Below are 17896 nucleotides of genomic sequence, written 5' to 3' on the forward strand. Positions count from 1 at the left end.
ATTTACTTACAATATAATATATCACAATCATCTTCACCATTTTCCTGTAAAGACAAGGATCGTTGAACAAAATGAAAAGGTAGTCATTGATCAGTTTAATGAAAATTAAAAATGGTTAATATCTGTCAGCAAAGGCCACTTTTTTCAACACTTACAAAGAAAGCCATCTGACATTTCAGGGCACTTGTGGCTTCCTGATTGTACATGAGATTTTTGTTGAGCCCTCACATTATAACAGTACAGTACATCAGTAAAATAACTGATGAAATTCAGTAGCCATGGCATCAGGTCAAACACTGTAGCCTCCTCCACATCGGACATGCGTCCGAATCACAGTGCAGTTCTGACCAGGACCAAACATAATTGACCCAACGGTTACTAACCTATCTAGTTAGTTCAATAGATCCCAAGCTAATTAAAAGCCAGGTTTCTAGAGAGACGTAACTGTTAAAAAAAGGCAATGCAGTCCCACAGCTTTGTCACTCTTGTGTTGGTTACAAACTCCCCTCTCATCCCGCTAGGATTTGAGTTGTTGATTTGCTGCCCATTCCCGAATCAGTCGATTGGCTATTGCGTAGCTGGGCGGGACCCAAAACGTGGGTGGTTCTCCTTTAGGGTTCCGAGGCGGAGTCTTGATCTTGAGCGCAGCGGTGACCTCATCCAAAGTGAACCAGCGAACGTCTTCCAGCTCCAGCTCATCTACACTCAGCTGGCCACAAAGTTGGTAAGTTAGTCAATTACGAAATAAATTACAAGGTTTCTTACAAGTAACTTTAGAGGTCATGTCTGAATGTGAACATTTTACACAATCTCTCCTGCCGACCTGTGTTTTGTCAGGGTTGACGAAGGCGTGACAGGCCACCATGAAGGAGCTCTGTGGGAAGGGCCAGTGCTGAGACCCTGAGTACTGGATAGACTCCACCTCCAGCCCCACCTCCTCAGCTACCTCCCTCCTCAGAGTCTCCTCCAGGTTCTCACCTGGGGAGGGATGCATTTGAAACTGTAGGTGTGTATATCATGTTTGTGTGTGTGTGTGTGTTTATGTGTGTGTGGAGACTCACCCATGTCACAGAACCCAGCTAGGGCGCTGTACATCCCCCGTGGGAAGGAAGACTGCCTCCCCAACAAACACCGTTTCCCATCAGACACTAGTACAATCGCCACAGGGGCCATCTGATGACACAACAGACAATCGGAGCAGTCTTAAAAAATCCAGTCCACTGATGAAAATAAAAAAGGTCACTTCTTACCCTTTCCTGCCGTGGTGTGGTGTCCTACCTTGGGATAGTAGGTGATGCCACTCCTGTGACACACTCTCTGACTGCCCGACTGGTTTCTCTGGGTGGGCTGCCCCGTGGCACTGCAGAAGCCATTGGACTGGTGCCACCGAAGCAAAGCCTGCCCCTGGGTGCCAAAAACACACATGAACAACTCAAGTGTGCATCGGCATGGATAAACATAAAACCCTGACAACTCTACAGATCCATTAGACTGTCAGCACCTACTCTAGCCACCAGTGGAGCCTCAGGGCCATGCAGGAGGAAGAAGGCCTTCCTCAGATCGATGAAGTTTCCTCCACACAGCTCCTCTACTGCACCCTGCTCCAGCTCTCCTACAACAAAGACAGGGAGGCAGTCAGGTCAATGAAGTGACCATAGCTCAGACCAACAGGCACACAGACAGTATACTGACATGTAGTGACAGAGATATAGTTTAATAGAGAGGGAGAGTATGATAAATAGAAAGTCTATGATGACACGAGTTATTCTAATTCTAAAGAATAAGAGTCATCTTAAGCCTAACTGTAAGACAGTCATGTCGAACACTGTGTTCTTCTTACCAACATCCAAAGAGAACTGTGCCTGGTTCTGTTCATTGCAGGTGATCAGTATGGATTCCTTCACCATCTCCTTATCTCCCCCAAGCTTCTCCAGGATCGCATCCACCTCTGAAAACAAACCAAACAAGCACACCCATAACATACCCATAACACCCATGTTCATAATGGTATATTACACAGGTTTGGTCTCATTTAAAGAACCACTGTTCACTGCTGGTATTTGTCTACATAGATCTTTTTACAGAATGATGGAAACCAACCACTGGTCTGGAGGATTTGTAGCTGGAATATTCCACTCTTGGTACGCTGCAGCAGTGGAGCTAGTTTGTGGTAGAGAAAGATGTTCCCAGACTGCAGTGCAACCCGACACGCATTGTCGTCCTCTTTCAGCTTGTTCAGATGCCTAGACCAGGAAGCTAATTACGTAATTGTAGCATTTCTAACATACTGTATGGAAGGTCTCCCCTCTAGATCCACAAGTGATACAAACAAATACAGAAAGAGAGAGAAGCAGAGAGAAAGAAAGTGTGTGCGTGACAGAGTCAACTATACAGACCTCATTCTGGCCACATAGCTGGAGCAAGATCGGGACAGTGTCCATGAGGATCTGCTAAGGATCCTCAGTGGCTGGAGCATGACTCAAGCTCCTCACAGACCTGGCCACTCTATGCACACAACATCCAGTCACGTGTCAGTTGATTCCAGCTGTTTATGTACTGAAGTGCCTCATGTAGATAAGACCATAATGACAGAATACGGAATGCAATTAACACATTTATTTGTATTTAATATCCATTAAACCCTGGTAGCTGCACCTTGTCAATGTCTGGCATGCAAACACTTGGATTAGATTCTAAAGAAGAACATTCTGTTAAATCACATGCAGGGAACAAACTGTCCCCGAAATCTATTAGGTTAATTTACGGTCTGTGAGTGCAGCATTTACGGTCTGCAGCAAAATTGCAGTCTGGACATGGCATTCACAGCGGCATTCATCCGAAATAATATTAGCTGGCTCTGGATATTATTCCAACACACCGATCATAAACCTTCGTATTTTACAGGAACATGCTGTGGTCAACCTCCACCTCTTAGGGTTGAAGTGAATTGGAGGTTGTTTCGTAACTGCTGTCGTCTAAAGCTTGTCAACTTATGTAGGCTTACAAAATGCAGACACGCTCATCATTCGTCCATGTCGGTTAAAGTTTTACAGACTATAGTCTACAGAATCGGATCACCTGAAACAAAGTGTACACAGTGCCTGGTGTCGTGGTCTTCCTACTAGCGGGTGCGTTAGTGATCAACAAATCTTAAGCCTGCTCAAATGATCAGATGTTCAGCCATTTTGATAGGTTTCATGAGTGGCAAAAGCTCTTCCTGTCTAGCTAAAGATCAGCGCAAGGAATACCTGGGAAGGCATTTAGAAACCACGTCTAGAGGGCGCTCGCGCTCTATCTGCCGCTTCGCTTACTCTACTGTAATTCTCTAAAATACTTGGTCTAATTTGGGCGTAGGAGAGATACGGGTCTATAACCTAGTACACAATCAACATTTTGCCACCTTGCGAATTTCGGAAAAGCGCATTTCTAAAGCCTACATCTTTCTGCGGATGATGAGACATTAAAATAAGATGTAAACGTCCTCATCGATTGGAACGATGACTGTTGGTCAGTGTAAGAGGAAAATACTGTGTGGGCGTCTGATTATGTTTTTAAATTACTGTGGGCTGCAGTGAATCACACTCATTGTATGGCATCGGTGCGGCTTTGGGGATACGCACATTCCAGACTTGAAAACACCACAGCGCTGATGTCCGCCCGACGGTTTTCCGGGGTGTCGGTCTTGGGTGGTGCTGTGCCTTCGGGATTACGCACACCGGGGACAGGTGAACCCAACAGGGCGCTTTTCGAGGCCTGCAGAAACGGGGATCTGGAGCGCGTGAGGAAGCTCGTCAACCCTGAAAATGTCAACAGTAGGGACACAGCTGGGAGGAAATCCACCCCGCTGCATTTCGCCGCTGGTGAGTCGGTCCAGACAGCCGCACTGTGTTTATATTTTGGTACTGCTTTCGTACCGCTGTGTAAACTGCATACTTTGCAGTCCAGGTACCAGCTCGTCCAAGTTCTGGCAACTAACATGTTCATGGTCCCAATTAAATAATTCACTGTCAGAGATCATCTCAGACACAAAGGCGTCTATGTGCCTCCACACACTCGTAACAATTCTAGTCTTAGACTATAGTCTTCCATATGGAAAGATCACATATCATCAGCCTTCAATGTATCCAAGTTGTTGTGTGTGTGTATTCATTTATTGTGAACTATGTCTACATCCCCTATAATAACATTACAGATTGGTCTTATCATTATGGTGCTGTAATCATTTGAATAGTCCAGATCTCCTTATGCACTCCTGCCTCTCTCCATCATCCCAGGTTTTGGCCGTAAGGACGTAGTGGCCTTCTTACTCCAAAACGGCGCCAATGTTCACGCCCGGGATGATGGCGGCTTGATCTCGCTCCATAACGCCTGCTCGTTCGGCCATGCCGAGGTGGTCAACTTGCTGTTGCACCACGGAGCAGAGGCCAACGCCAGGGACAAGTGGAACTACACCCCCCTGCACGAGGCTGCCATCAAGGGCAAGATAGATGTTTGCATAGGTAGGGCCTCAGGTCAACATACCCGTATGGCTAGACTGTACCACCCAGGGCGTCTCCGCACAGACCAAATTGATGTTGTCAAAAAATGCGTTGACACGCATGCACACACAATAATGTGCCCTGTTGTGTGCCTGATGACGTCATTGGCTTGTTCTTTGTTATTCTCAGTTCTACTCCAGCATGGGGCAGAATCAACTATCCGGAATACTGATGGGAGAACAGCCTTGGACCTGGCAGAACCCGCCACAAAAGCAGTTCTTAACGGTGAGTAGGAGGACAACAACAAGAACTGTTATCTGACACACTTAAGGACGTACTGTACCTAACAAACATCAACACTGCCTCCATCTTGGTTTTGGAATAACAAAGCCGACTACTCCTCTGGCTGTTTCTGTACCACTCAGTGGAATCCTACTCAAATCTGCTTTATCAGTTAACCCTACTTGGCCTGAAGTCTGATATGTATTTGTATGTATGTATGTTCCCCTTCCCCCAACACAGGTGAATACAGAAAAGACGACCTTCTTGAGAGTGCAAGGTACAGAATATCAACAGTCCATCTGTAGTTCCCCACTGCCTTTAGTATTGAAATTCACTATAGTATCAAAGATTTGCACTAATGTCTGTGTGGTGTCACCATAGGAGTGGGAATGAGGACAAGCTGATGGCTCTGCTGACACCACTGAATGTCAATTGTCATGCCAGCGATGGACGCAAGGTAACTCTCTCTTTATGTCTTGCTAATGTCTAACAGTTTGGGCCAGAACACTTTATACGTTAACGGATCCTCTGTGTTATTGTTTGTGTTTCTGTTGTGTATATTACGGGACTGTCTGTGTGTGTGCTTGTGTGTTTGCTCTTCAGTCCACACCCCTTCATCTGGCAGCAGGCTACAACCGTGTGAAGTCAGTTCAGTTGCTGCTGCGGCATGGAGCAGATGTCCAGGCCAAAGACAAAGGGTGAGACGGGCTGACGGTGAGACGGGCTGGCGGTGAGACAGGGACTGGGGGTGAGACAGGGACTGGGGGTGAGACAGGGACTGGGGGTGAGACGGACTGGGGGTGAGATAGAGCTGGAGGTTGGTACAGGCCAGAGGCCATATGTATGGTGGCTCTGTTTGGACAGCATTACCTCACCCCTGATACTGGAGTACAGTGATAGCACTGTTTGTGTCTGTGCGTGTGTGTTCCAATGCCTTAACACACAATCCACAAGCCAAACTGTGAAACGCCTCCTCTCCACCTGTGAAGTAACCTGGGCTTGTCTCTGGTGTTCCAGTGATCTGGTTCCACTGCACAACGCCTGCTCTTATGGACACTATGAAGTCACTGAGCTCCTGGTCAAGGTATGAGCAGCAGCCTACAATGTGTCTAAACCAACCGCATCAGCATTCTCACACTCATAACCCTAAATATAAAACTCATTTACATTTAGTCATTTAGCAAACACTCTTATTTAGCTTTGGTTCATTGCATGCTCTCTCTCTCTCTGTCTTTCTTTCTCTATCCTCTCATTCTCTCTCTCTCTCTCTCTCTCTCTCTCTCTCTCTCTCTCTCTCTCTCTCTCTCTCTCTCTCTCTCTCTCTGTAGCACGGAGCATGTGTGAACGCCATGGACCTGTGGCAGTTCACACCTCTCCATGAGGCTGCTTCCAAGAACAGGGTGGAGGTTTGCTCTCTGCTGCTTAGCTACGGAGCCGACCCCACCGTTCTCAACTGCCACAACAAGAGTGCCATCGACCTGGCCCCCACCCCCCAGCTCAAAGAACGCCTGGCTTGTAAGGACTGTCTCTCTCCCCACCTTCAAGACTCATCTACTTCCTTGACCTAGCCTCACTTTTATAAGATTCTGTAAATGGCCTCAAGGTTATGGCTTCTGACTCAAAGTTCTTCTTAGAAGTCTGAAAGGCTTTGAACGTTCGGTTGATCATAAATGGGATGTGCAGGGAACTCCCTGTGCTGTAAGTCTTGGGAATGCAGCAAAGTAACAGACAGAAAACAAGTTTACCCTGGTTTGTGTGTGTGTGTGTGTGTGTGTGCGCGTGTGCGTGTGTGTGTGTGTGATAGATGAGTTCAGAGGTCATGCCCTGCTGCAGGCTGCTCGTGAGGCAGATGTGGCCCGTGTGAAGAAGCACTTGACCCAGGAGACGCTCAGCTTCAAACACCCCCTCACTCATGAGACCGCACTGGTGAGGCAGCACATCAACCCCTCATGTGGATCACAATCACAATCTTCCAATACCACTTTAATCTTCCAGCTTCATTCACGTGCCAAAAATATACCTGGTGAAATGACCTATTTAATGTTGTGGCTATCATTTCAAACCTATAGGATTATTCTTATCACATATATAGCAATATATCAAACAGCCGTCACAAGTGCACATCTCACCCCAAGCATCTGGTGGGGTTTTCCTAGTGCTGTCAAACGTAGCATAGCCTAGCGTGTCTATTTGAACTCCTGATCTGCGTGATGTCAGTGCTGAAGTTTTGGTTGTGTGTCTTGCAGCACTGTGCGTCCTCCTCTCCCTCCCCCAAGAGGAAGCAGGTGTGTGACCTGCTGCTGAGGAGAGGCGCCGACGTCAACGGCGAGACTAAAGAGTGAGACCATATGGTGTGTCGAGGTGCCGTCGTCCGTGTGGCTCTCCAGTCTGAACGTGTGATGTCGTTGTGTCCCCAGCTTCCAGACGCCCCTGCACCTGGCCTCGGAGAAGAACCACGGCGACGTCGTGGACATGCTGGTGAGGCACGAGGCGAAGGTGAGGGGCGGTGCACGTGCGTGCAAATGAGCTGGAGGCGTTTTGTTTCCTGTTCTTGCTGGGTGTACTTACAGTAGATTACTTCTCTCTCTCTCTCTCTCTCTCTCTCTCTCTCTCTCTCTCTCTCTCTCTCTCTCTCTCTCCGTGTGTGTGCATGTGTGCCCCCCAGGTTAATGCTGTAGATAGCCAGGGCCTCCACAGGGCCGCCCTCTGTGGCCACCACCAGACCTGCCGCCTGCTGCTCAGCTCCAGGTGTGACCCCCTCCTCACCTCCCTCCAGGGGTTCTCCCCCTCCCAGCTGGCCAAGGAGAGCATCCAGGAGATACTGCAAGGTAGGGGGCACAGGGACCAGGCACTGCAGGGTACCGTAGGAGGGGGTGTCTAGAGTACGCATTTGATGTTGGTTTCCACACGCTGTTGCTGAACACTCCTTCCAACCTGTGTGTGAATCCTTCTGGCTGGTTCTGGTCTCTCCAGAGGGGGTGCTGTCTGGGAACTTGGATGTGGATTGTCAGATGCTGGAGGCCTCCAAGTCAGGAGATCTGGAGACTGTCAAGGTAACCACAGTCCCTCCCTGGTTACCTAAAAACAAGTGCACTCTAAGTTGGGCCCTTGCCAATCTGTATTTGCCCTCAGTCTATGTAGTGCTGCATGTTTCATAACCTAAATCGAAAACACCTGCATCTTAAGTGTTCCTGTTCTGTTTGTTGGGATGTGTATATGTGTTGATTGTGTATGTGGTGTGTAGATGCTGTGTACTCTGCAGAATGTGAACTGCAGGGACGTGGAGGGCCGTCAGTCCACGCCGCTGCACTTTGCTGCTGGTTACAACCGTGTGTCTGTGGTGGACTACCTGCTGCAGCACGGAGCTGACGTTCACGCCAAAGACAAAGGGTGAGACCTCCTCCTGTGCTTCCTCTGAGCTGAGCCCAGCAACGCTCATGAGAGACACCACTGTGCAGCAGTCTCACTTCCACTCTCTCTCTCTCTCTCTCTCTCTCTCTCTCTCTCTCTCTCTCTCTCTCTCTCTCTCTCTCTCTCTCTCTCTCTCTCTTTCTCACTCACACCGCCCCAGGGGTCTGGTGCCTCTCCACAATGCCTGTTCCTACGGGCACTACGAGGTGGCTGAGCTGCTGGTGATCCACGGTGCTGTGGTCAATGTGGCAGACCTGTGGAAGTTCACTCCCCTCCACGAGGCTGCCGCCAAGGGCAAATACGAGATCTGCAAACTGCTGCTGCAGGTAGACTCGGGTTGGTGATGCTGGGGCTGGAGGTGATGATGGGGCTGGGGGTGATGCTGGGGCTGGGGGATATGCTGGGGCTGGGGGTGATGCTGGGGCTGGGGGTGATGCTGGGGGTGATGCTGGGGCTGGGGGTGATGCTGGGGGTGATGATGGGGCTGGGGGTGATGATGGGGCTGGGGGTGATGCTGGGGCTGGGGGTGATGATGGGGCTGGGGGTGATGCTGGGGCTGGGGGTGATGCTGGGGCTGGGGGTGATGCTGGGGCTGGGGGTGATGATGGGGCTGGCTCACCCTCTCTTATCCTCTGTCAGCATGCTGCTTGTACTTGTGCTTGTACTTGTATCATTAACATGATTCTTTTCAAGTATATTTCATGTGGTCCTGTCCCCCCCTGCCTCCTTTCCCCGCTCCCTCAGCACGGAGCGGACCCCACCAAGAAGAACCGGGATGGGAACACCCCCCTGGACCTGGTGATGGATGGGGAGGGGGACATCCAGGACCTGCTGAGGGGCGACGCCGCCCTGCTGGATGCCGCTAAGAAGGGCTGTCTGGCCCGCGTCCAGAAACTCTGCAGCCCCGACAACGTCAACTGTAGAGACACCCAGGGACGTCACTCCACGCCTCTCCACCTGGCAGGTATTACCCCAAACCCGCCACCCCCCACCTGGAGGGTAATCCTAACCCTGAGCCCAACACTTACACCCATACGGCAGGTAGACCGCACACGACTACACCCCAAACCTGGCTACAGGAATCTGAACACAGTAATCATTCATTACTGACAGTTACAGTTGACAATGTATCTGTTGTGTTTTGTGTGTGTCTCTCTCTCTCTCTGTTGTGGCTGTCCTATATCTTGCTGTATTGTCTCTCTGTTTGACCTGTCTGTCTCTCTGTCCTGTCTCTCTGTCTGACCTGTCTGTCTCTCTGTCCTGCCTCTCCATGTCCTGTGTCAGCTGGCTACAACAATCTGGAGGTAGCAGAGTATCTGCTGCAGCATGGAGCTGAGGTCAACTCCCAAGACAAGGGCGGCCTCATCCCCCTCCACAACGCTGCCTCCTATGGGGTGAGTCTCTATACTGTTAACGCAGGCTCCTCCCCCTCCACAACGCTGCCTCCTATGGGGTGAGTCTCTAACGCAGGCTCCTCCCCCTCCACAACGCTGCCTCCTATGGGGTGAGTCTCTATAGTGTTAACGCAGGCTCCTCCCCCTCCACAACGCTGCTTCCTGTGGGGTGAGTCTCTATACTGTTAACACATGCTTCTCCCCCTCCAAAGCAATGCTTCATGAATTGCCAAATGCAAAAGCCTTGTCCTTGACACATACAGAAGACTGTACCAGTTTAGCCACAAATAAATCAGGTATACAAAACATGCAGCTACACAGACAAACGCACACAGACACTCAAACATTAAACCAGTTTTGGGCACTCTCACATCATGGTGAATGTCCCTGTACTTACTGTATGTCGCTCTGGATAAGAGCGTCTGATAAATGACTAAATGTAAATGTAACTCGACCCCGTCCCCCCCATTCAGCTGTGAGAGCCTCTGAGGAGCCCGAGTAGACCCTGTGATGAGCTGCAGCATGACGTGTGTGTCTGGTGTAATGATGGCCACTTGTCTGCCCGTCTGCCAGACAGACACAGATGGTCAGAGACTGAAGGACCACCAGAAAACTTTGATCAGGGTCACGCTTTCTCTCTCTTTCTCTCTCATTCTCTCTCTCTGACTCATTCTCGCTCTTTTTCTTTGTCATTTTCCCTCTTTCTTATTATCTCACTCTCTCGCTGTCTCTTCACTCCGAGAGCCTGAGTAGCTCATCATAAGAATTTTTTTTTCTCTGGCTCCTGCTGTCTGCACATAGCAATTGGTTTCTCTCAAATAGAAGGGTGTCATTCTAGCAATTCATAATTATATTCAGATTTCAAAAGGAAGAGAATAGATTACAGGATTGGGTAAGAAACTGGGCTGGTTCAAACTGCTGTTTGACATTCAGATATTCAGTGAAACAACATAGCATAACTTTCCCTTCCAAGAAATATGTTCTTCACTCAATTGTTGGCCAAAGCACCTCATTGTGGTGTCAAAGCACCTCATTCAGGTTACCTGAAACATAACTAATTCATGTTGCCTAAATACACACATTGGAAGTTTTGGAGCATGTACATCGGCTTAAATGTTGCTACTCACAAACAAACCAAACAGGAAGTGGAAGCCATAGCCAGAGGAAGTTGCGTGTGTCTCGTTCGCAGCATGTGGATGTGGCTGCTTTGCTCATCAAGTACGAAGCATGTGTCAACGCCACAGACAAGTGGGCCTTCACGCCACTCCACGAGGCCGCCCAGAAAGGCCGGACCCAACTCTGCGCTCTCCTATTGGCCCACGGGGCTGACCCCTCCCTTCGAAACCAGGAAGGCCAATCACCGCTGGACCTCATCACGGTATCCACCCACCCCCATCTCTCCATCCACCTATCAGAAAAGAGCCCTAGGTCTTGTTGCACCTCTCGAGAGCCCAACTGACTGCCATGTGTTTTGCCACTGGCTCGCAAAGTATACATTCAATCCCTCAACTGAAAGAAAAAAAAAGCGGTTTGATTGATCTAATCAGCATCTTGAGTGCCATCCCCCAGTCGTTGAGGGGATTCAATGTATCTGACTGCTGCTGTCACCCTCCTTGACCTTTGACATTCATTCTCACCCTAGCCAGAAACTCTGCCTGATTGGAGGTGGTCTGTCCCTGTCTTACACCCGCCTGGATAGCTAGCTCATCACATGACATGGCTGCCTGGCTGACCGATCTGTACATGCATGTCACCTACAATTGTGTATGTATGTGTGTTGGCACCAGCCTCTGTCTCTGCTGTCTGTGTGCATCTGTACTACACTGTGATGGAGTCTGCTGTGTTTGTGTTGTGATCTTGATAGATGTGTCATACACAGCATGGTCATTTATATCTCTCTCCTTTTCCTTCTCTGTCCCATCTCCGCTCTGTCTCCTTTCCTCCCTCTGTCCCTCCTTCCCTCTTCTCAGGCGGATGACGTGCGTGCCTTACTGACTGCCGCCATGCCTCCGTCCACCCTGCCTGGCTGCTACAAGCCCCAGATCACCCGCACGGCAGCTCCACCCACAGCCGATGTGCCACCCGGCCTGTCCTCCAGCCCCAACCCCATCCCCTCCACCTCGTCCGCCAGCCTCGGGGATACTTTGACCCCAGGCTCTGTGGCCTTCCCGGAGCTCTCAGCCCTGCTGGGAGCGGAGGGGGTCGTGTGCTCGGACAAGAAGTATAAGGGTGAGTCAGACGTCGCCCCTGTGGGAGCTGTTACCATGGTTGACCTGTTCCCCTGTCCACCCCTTTGACATTTAGATACAGGAGTCATTATGCATTGGTGATGTGGTATGTAAGGTTGTTCCATTTCAGCTGTGTGACCTGACATCACAGCCAGCTGGCTGACTGCCACCAGCTACTGTATGTTCTTAACGACTGATCACACCAGGACCCTGATGTCCTGCACAGTAGCATGCTGCAAAACCCATTCAAATGTTCTTAGGGCATCACAGTGATAGCTACCTAGAATGAACTGACAGACGGTCGACATACTCCCGACGTTTCTCCGTAAGTGCTACGTGGGCACTCACCTGACCCTCTTGCAGTTTCAGGCCTGGAGTTGTGCATCACCCAGTTCCTCAGCAACCTGGGCTTGGACCACCTGCTGGAGACCTTCCACAAAGAGCAGGTAGTCATAAACATAGATATATATAAAGACTAGATGTCTTACGGCGGAGTCTAGAATGTCCGCACATGGCGGCAATCTTGCTACAGTCAACTCGCTCACCCATAACATTGTGTTGATGCTACATGTACTTTTTAAACTCAATTTTCAACCGATTTTTAAACGGTTTGGTTTGTTATCAACGTCAAAGATGTCGGTATGCCACTGCATACTTCTATTCTATAAAAAAAAAAAAAATACATTATTATTCATAAGTATGCATACCGACATCTCTGACGTTGATAACAAACCAAACCGTTTAAAAATCGGTTGAAAATTTAGCAAGTTATGGCCATTTAAAAAGTACATGTAGCATCAACACAATGTTATGGGTGAGCGAGTTGACTGTAGCAAGATGACCGCCATGTGCGGACGTTCGACTCAGACATCTACCCTTTTTATATATCTATGGTCATAAACCCCATAGCCCTTTCCCATAATGCACCACTTCTGTCAACACTTCTCACTGAGGGCCTTCATTCAATAGTTGATATACAAGCACTCAAACAGTCAGCATGCCACTCCTTTAAAAAAACGAATTGGTAAGTGTTTTTTTCTAAGGTAGGTGGGTAGCTACAGATCAGCCATCATGTGTTTTCCTATTTTTACATCTCACAAAGCAAAGAAACCTTTCCCTCACATGTACAGATGTCAAGAGTTCCTACTCCTTAGTTCTTATTGTTGATAACCTTGGTTAAGAGTCGGCTCTCTTTTCCGGTGTGTAGATAACCCTGGACGTGCTTATTGACATGGGCCACAAGGAGCTGAAGGATATTGGCATCATCGCCTATGGCCACAGGCACAAGATCATTAAAGGAGTGGAGAGGCTCATCAGCGGTCCTCAGAGTACGCTTCATTCCCGTCTTATCTATTCAGCTCTCATTCATTCCTTATTCATTTGTTGTGGTTATCGTATTAAGATTTAAAGGAGCAGGCTGAGTGTTGGAGGACAATCATCCGACACTACAGCTCAGTAACAGATGCCTGTTCCCATCTCAGATCAAACGGGCTCAGACGTGCTTTGGTTTTGATAGGATAGCTCTGTGCCTTTCATGCTTCTGAGAGAGACATAGTGAAAGAACGAGAGAGATGGCAAGAAAGAGAAGGATAGTAAGTTACAGAGTGTGTGTGTTTCAGAGGAATATTAACGTGAGTGTGTGTGCATTAGGTTTGAACCCATACCTGACCTTGAACACAGCCAACAGTGGGACCATCCTTATCGACCTAGCGACGGACGACAAGGAATTCCAGTCCGTGGAGCAGGAGGTAAGATGGGTCACATAGCTGAATACCACCAACATACATGGACTGTCAACACAGTTCTGGCATGTTAATGGTGTGATTAGCCACATGAGTGTCACATGGTTGATTGTTTGTCTGTGTGTAAACAGATGCAGAGTACAGTGAGGGAACACAGGGATGGGGGCCATGCAGGAGGGGTCTTCAGCAGATACAACATTGTCAAGGTACATGCCAGTGATGTACCCATAGCCATTTAGGCTCTGCCTTATTGGCACCACTTCGTTGTGGCATCTAACGAGGCATTCTCCATTTCTGTTTTGAATTCTTGTACTTCCTTTAAGTGTGGACAGATTTCTGGTGAAACGCTCGTTAGCCGTGTTCTCTATGCCAAGAGAGGTTTGTTACTGAAGTAGCTTTCAGTGACAATGCTATAATTGGAAAGCACAAAGGCGTAAAATGGCAAAACTCTCAAGCTATGGCTGCTCTCTCCTTCAGTAGTCTCACTCTTTCACGTTGGCTGTTCAGATCCAGAAGGTGTGTAACAAGAAGCTATGGGAGAGGTACACCCACCGGCGCAGGGAGGTGTCGGAGGAGAACCACAACCACTCCAACGAGCGCATGCTGTTCCACGGTGAGACCCCCCAGAGCCTGATCCTGAAGGAAAGTTCCCTCCCGGAGAACCTTGTTCCATTTCTTCTTCAAATCCTTGTTCTCTCTGCCCCGACGCAGGTTCGCCATTCGTTAACGCCATCATCCACAAGGGCTTCGACGAGAGGCACGCGTACATCGGAGGCATGTTCGGGGCAGGGATCTACTTTGCGGAGAACTCGTCCAAGAGTAACCAGTACGTGTACGGGATAGGAGGCGGGACGGGGTGTCCGCTGCACAAGGACCGATCCTGCCACATCTGCCAGAGGTAAACAACCAACCGAGACTTTCGATGTCGTTGCCGTTCATGTCGTTGTGTTTTTGTTGTTGAGGTGTTTAGATCACCATAGCATTGCTGATTTGTTGGGGGGGGGGGTTGTGTCCAGGCACCTATTGTTCTGCAGGGTGACTCTTGGGAAGTCCTTCCTTCAGTTCAGCGCCATGAAGATGGCCCACTCCCCCCCTGGACACCACTCGGTCACGGGGAGACCCAGCGTCAATGGCCTGGCCCTCGCAGAGTACGTCATCTACAGGGGAGAGCAGGTAATGGACCATTCCTCTCCTCTCTTCTCCTCTCCTTTCCACTTCTACCTTTCCTCTCTTCTACTGTCCTTTCTACTTCTCCCTCTCCTTTCCATTCCTGTCCGGTTGTCTCCTCTCCCGTCTCTAATATGGGCATAAAGGTTTGAGCTGATCCTCATGCAGTGCTCTCTGCCTCCTCAGGCTTACCCAGAGTACCTGATCACCTACCAGATCATGCAACCAGACTCCTCTACAGATGGGTGAGGCGTGAGAGAGGAGGAGACCAACATTACCAGAGAACCACTGTACAGAAGAAGAAGAAGCTGTTGAGTTGTTACCACGCCTGCCGGCTTGGGAGATCCCTTTATTTGCTTTTGAGATCATTACTCATGATGAGCATTTGCTGGAGTCTGCCTGGACAGCTAGAAGGTTTGTGCGATTTTTCTATTGGTTCAGCTGAGTCAGTCAAACTCAGTCAAGCACAGATCAATATGAAGAGATTGCAAAGACTGATTGAGGTAAGTCTGGTTATCAGTAATGAGCCTCTGCATTGGCTAACAGGCATTCTGTACTATTACCTGCATGCAAACATAACATATTTAAACAGTGTATACTGTCAAATGTTTGTATGATTTGTAAATGTTTGTTTGTTTTATTCATGTAAGCACTTTATTAATTAATTGTGTGGAGTTGTGTCATGGTGTGAATGTTTATTTAGTCTTTTATTTAATATAATTTTTACAATGTACAATTGTAGCATCTCTATTCAGGGGTCTGTTAACAATCTAACACGCTGTAATACTACTTTCCCAAACGGTGTTCTTTATGTGGTACCGCACAGTACAGTGTATTTTTTAGTCTACATAATTAAATGTATACATCTTTTTCTTTTCTTTTTTCAAGCATGGTCATTTATTGTTTTTTTTTGGTCTGGACATTGAGGACACTGCCTAAGGGTCGTGTTTTAATGTTTTCTACTGAAGCAGCTACTGATATCTACATTCTCATTAAATTTCTGCTTGTTCCGGATTGTCCTCCATTGTTAGTGCAGGGGTCATTATCCAATCATGGGAATATTGTTTGTTTAAAAGTCACCATAATGTAGCAGGATCCAAAAATTCTGACTTTCATACAACACCTGTTCATTGAGTACAGAGGATTTGGTGAGACTAAGTGCAATAGGGTCATGAATGTCTCGTTGTTTGCTGATTTGGTTCAATGGTGGAATCTTCCTATCTTCCTCTACGTATGGTATTTGTTATGGCTGTACGTAGATAAGGTCCAGTACAGCTCAATCTCTCTATGCACTAGGCCTGAGAGTCCAGATATATGGTAGGTTACACTATCTCAACATGGTTTCATTTAATATACATGCCTGTAGAAAGACTAGAATGTGGGCAGAATGAAGAGAGAACTATTTAGTTTTGACGGCACCATTTATATAAAATGTAAAGCTGTACATTGGCATTGCATCATGTCATGTTCTCTGAAATGCCTGTTCTTCCTGCATGGTATACTGTGTGGTTATTGTGTCATATTTAAGAGGTGTCTGCTTCTATTGCAGCTTGGATGTACAGTACAACTTCATCATGGATGGCAGAACTGTGGGTGGAGGTAATCTATCCCACGCCATCAGCCACATAGAAAATAAACAACAATCTTTGTGAATTATCTCTTTTTGTCAGTTGTCTGGTTGTATTTATTAATTCAAATAATGACTGTAAAATGTTGTTGTACATGTAGAAAGTCTACATGTAGTACATGTAGAAAGTCTACATGTACAAAACCACAAATAGATGGTATTAAATAGTACTGTTATATGTAAAATGTTTAAAATACGTGGTTAAAAAAATTCTGAGAAGCAGGAGTAATTGCAATATTCATAGACTGAACAATTGTTCCTAAGAGGGATCATTATTACTCCCAATCCAATGTGTTTGACAGCAGGGCATTTCTTAGTCTCTTTCTGTACGAAGACTTGACAAATCCATGAAATATACATTTATATTAAAGATTAAAGATAACTCCACGGTATTTGAGAGAAAACTGTCCATGTGGTTTTTAATGCAAGGAAGATCAATATTCTTAGCCTGTCTAGTTGGGTAATTATGGAACTGTAAATTGTTAACAAATAATATCTAAAACTATACTAACATACATACAGTAGATTACTGTCTATTTCAGTTAAGACTTTAGTAGATATTGGATTAGAGGTGTCAGTACCAGTAGATGTCACTGTTTTCCAATTACAGTTTTTCTTGATTGCTATTGTTTGAAACAGAAGTCACTTTTTTCAACAGTTAACAAGCAGCAAAGAGCAAAGACTCTGAAAACAAACTATACATGACACAAAATCAACTACCTTAATTCAAATTTACAACTTACAAGGTTTTTCAATAAATCATTGCAAAATGGCAGAATAAATTTGAACTGCAACAATCAACACACCCTAACACAGTCGACCGTCTTTAGTGTCCGTCATTTGTTGATACTATAATTACAGTATACACTTAAAAATAATTGTAGATTTGTCACCCATTCGGTGGTTATTTTAAATGTTTATGTATTATTTTTTGACAAAATATGACTTCTATCTTTTCATGTTGACCTTTACAAATTCCATGCAGTGATTAGAGGAGATTATTTTTTCCCTCCAGCTTCATCCATTTCCATTTGTATATCAAATCATTGTAAAAAGTCAGCAGCAGTTTGATAGTTTCATGCAGACCTCAGTCTAAAATAGCGCCGGGAACCCTATATCCAATGGCTTACTACTACCTGATTAGGCGATTGTACTGAAGTGTAACTGTGTCCTCTACTCTGCAGACTGGTGATTGAGATTTGAATCGAATGAAATGACTTTTTTTGCTGTCTTGACATGTGGCTGACTGACACATTGTCAACAAATGAACAAATGCCTGGCTGGTTCTCTCAATAATTGACAGCCTCAATTCAACATTTTACATTTAAAGTGTACTGTGTCCTACCCAGCTTTCCCACCCATTGTGAGGAGAAGGGCAATTATCTAACTGTTACTGCAGTTTTAAAGTCCCTCTCTAACAGCAAACCCCCCAGACAGTTATGATACATGTGCTACTTGTTCTATAATCTCAGCCTACGTTTTAGGCTCCATAGACAGTGATTGAAAAAGAGGAGCACTAAAAGCTTTCCCCAACTCTCCTCTGCTGAATTCACATATGACCTCAAGG

General features: G+C 47.1%; 2 protein-coding genes across 2 annotated transcripts; one reads left to right on the top strand and one right to left on the bottom strand.

The window, feature by feature from the left end:
* Window positions 1-82: 82 nt before the first annotated feature.
* On the bottom strand, window positions 83-3098 carry nudt13 (nudix (nucleoside diphosphate linked moiety X)-type motif 13). Its single transcript, XM_067244412.1, has 8 exons — window positions 2397-3098; window positions 2101-2243; window positions 1841-1948; window positions 1506-1612; window positions 1279-1404; window positions 1062-1173; window positions 824-978; window positions 83-709 (listed from the first exon to the last, which is right to left on the bottom strand). The coding sequence occupies exons 1-8, from the start codon at window positions 2474-2476 to the stop codon at window positions 518-520; spliced, it is 1023 nt and encodes a 340-aa protein (XP_067100513.1). The 5' UTR covers window positions 2477-3098; the 3' UTR covers window positions 83-517.
* Window positions 3099-3359: 261 nt separating this feature from the next.
* On the top strand, window positions 3360-16360 carry LOC136950565 (poly [ADP-ribose] polymerase tankyrase-2-like). Its single transcript, XM_067244975.1, has 27 exons — window positions 3360-3860; window positions 4275-4499; window positions 4668-4763; window positions 5001-5037; window positions 5142-5217; window positions 5364-5458; window positions 5778-5844; window positions 6089-6275; window positions 6565-6686; window positions 7007-7098; window positions 7178-7256; window positions 7426-7588; window positions 7734-7813; window positions 8005-8150; window positions 8332-8497; window positions 8916-9135; window positions 9456-9565; window positions 10755-10943; window positions 11536-11794; window positions 12157-12239; window positions 13001-13121; window positions 13444-13541; window positions 13667-13741; window positions 14043-14148; window positions 14247-14433; window positions 14552-14708; window positions 14889-16360. Exons 1-27 carry the CDS (start codon window positions 3590-3592, stop codon window positions 14949-14951), a joined length of 3570 nt encoding a protein of 1189 aa, XP_067101076.1. The 5' UTR covers window positions 3360-3589; the 3' UTR covers window positions 14952-16360.
* Window positions 16361-17896: the final 1536 nt, after the last annotated feature.

Source organism: Osmerus mordax, chromosome 10, assembly GCF_038355195.1.
Source record: "Osmerus mordax isolate fOsmMor3 chromosome 10, fOsmMor3.pri, whole genome shotgun sequence".
Taxonomy (NCBI): Eukaryota; Metazoa; Chordata; class Actinopteri; order Osmeriformes; family Osmeridae; genus Osmerus; species Osmerus mordax.

What these genes read in the sequence shown, in the direction of transcription:
- nudt13 (XM_067244412.1), bottom strand. Translation starts at nt 2,476, where the DNA reads ATGCTCCAGCCACTGAGGATCCTTAGCAGATCCTCATGGACACTGTCC. An exon ending in AGGCTCCACTGGTGGCTAGA is followed by an intron (nt 1,405 to 1,505) that starts GTAGGTGCTGAC and finishes TTTGGCACCCAG; the next exon opens with GGGCAGGCTTTGCTTCGGTG. An exon ending in TCAACCCTGACAAAACACAG is followed by an intron (nt 710 to 823) that starts GTCGGCAGGAGA and finishes CTTTGTGGCCAG; the next exon opens with CTGAGTGTAGATGAGCTGGA.
- LOC136950565 (XM_067244975.1), top strand. Translation starts at nt 3,590, where the DNA reads ATGGCATCGGTGCGGCTTTGGGGATACGCACATTCCAGACTTGAAAAC. An exon ending in CACAAAAGCAGTTCTTAACG is followed by an intron (nt 4,764 to 5,000) that starts GTGAGTAGGAGG and finishes CCCCCAACACAG; the next exon opens with GTGAATACAGAAAAGACGAC. An exon ending in TCACTGAGCTCCTGGTCAAG is followed by an intron (nt 5,845 to 6,088) that starts GTATGAGCAGCA and finishes CTCTCTCTGTAG; the next exon opens with CACGGAGCATGTGTGAACGC.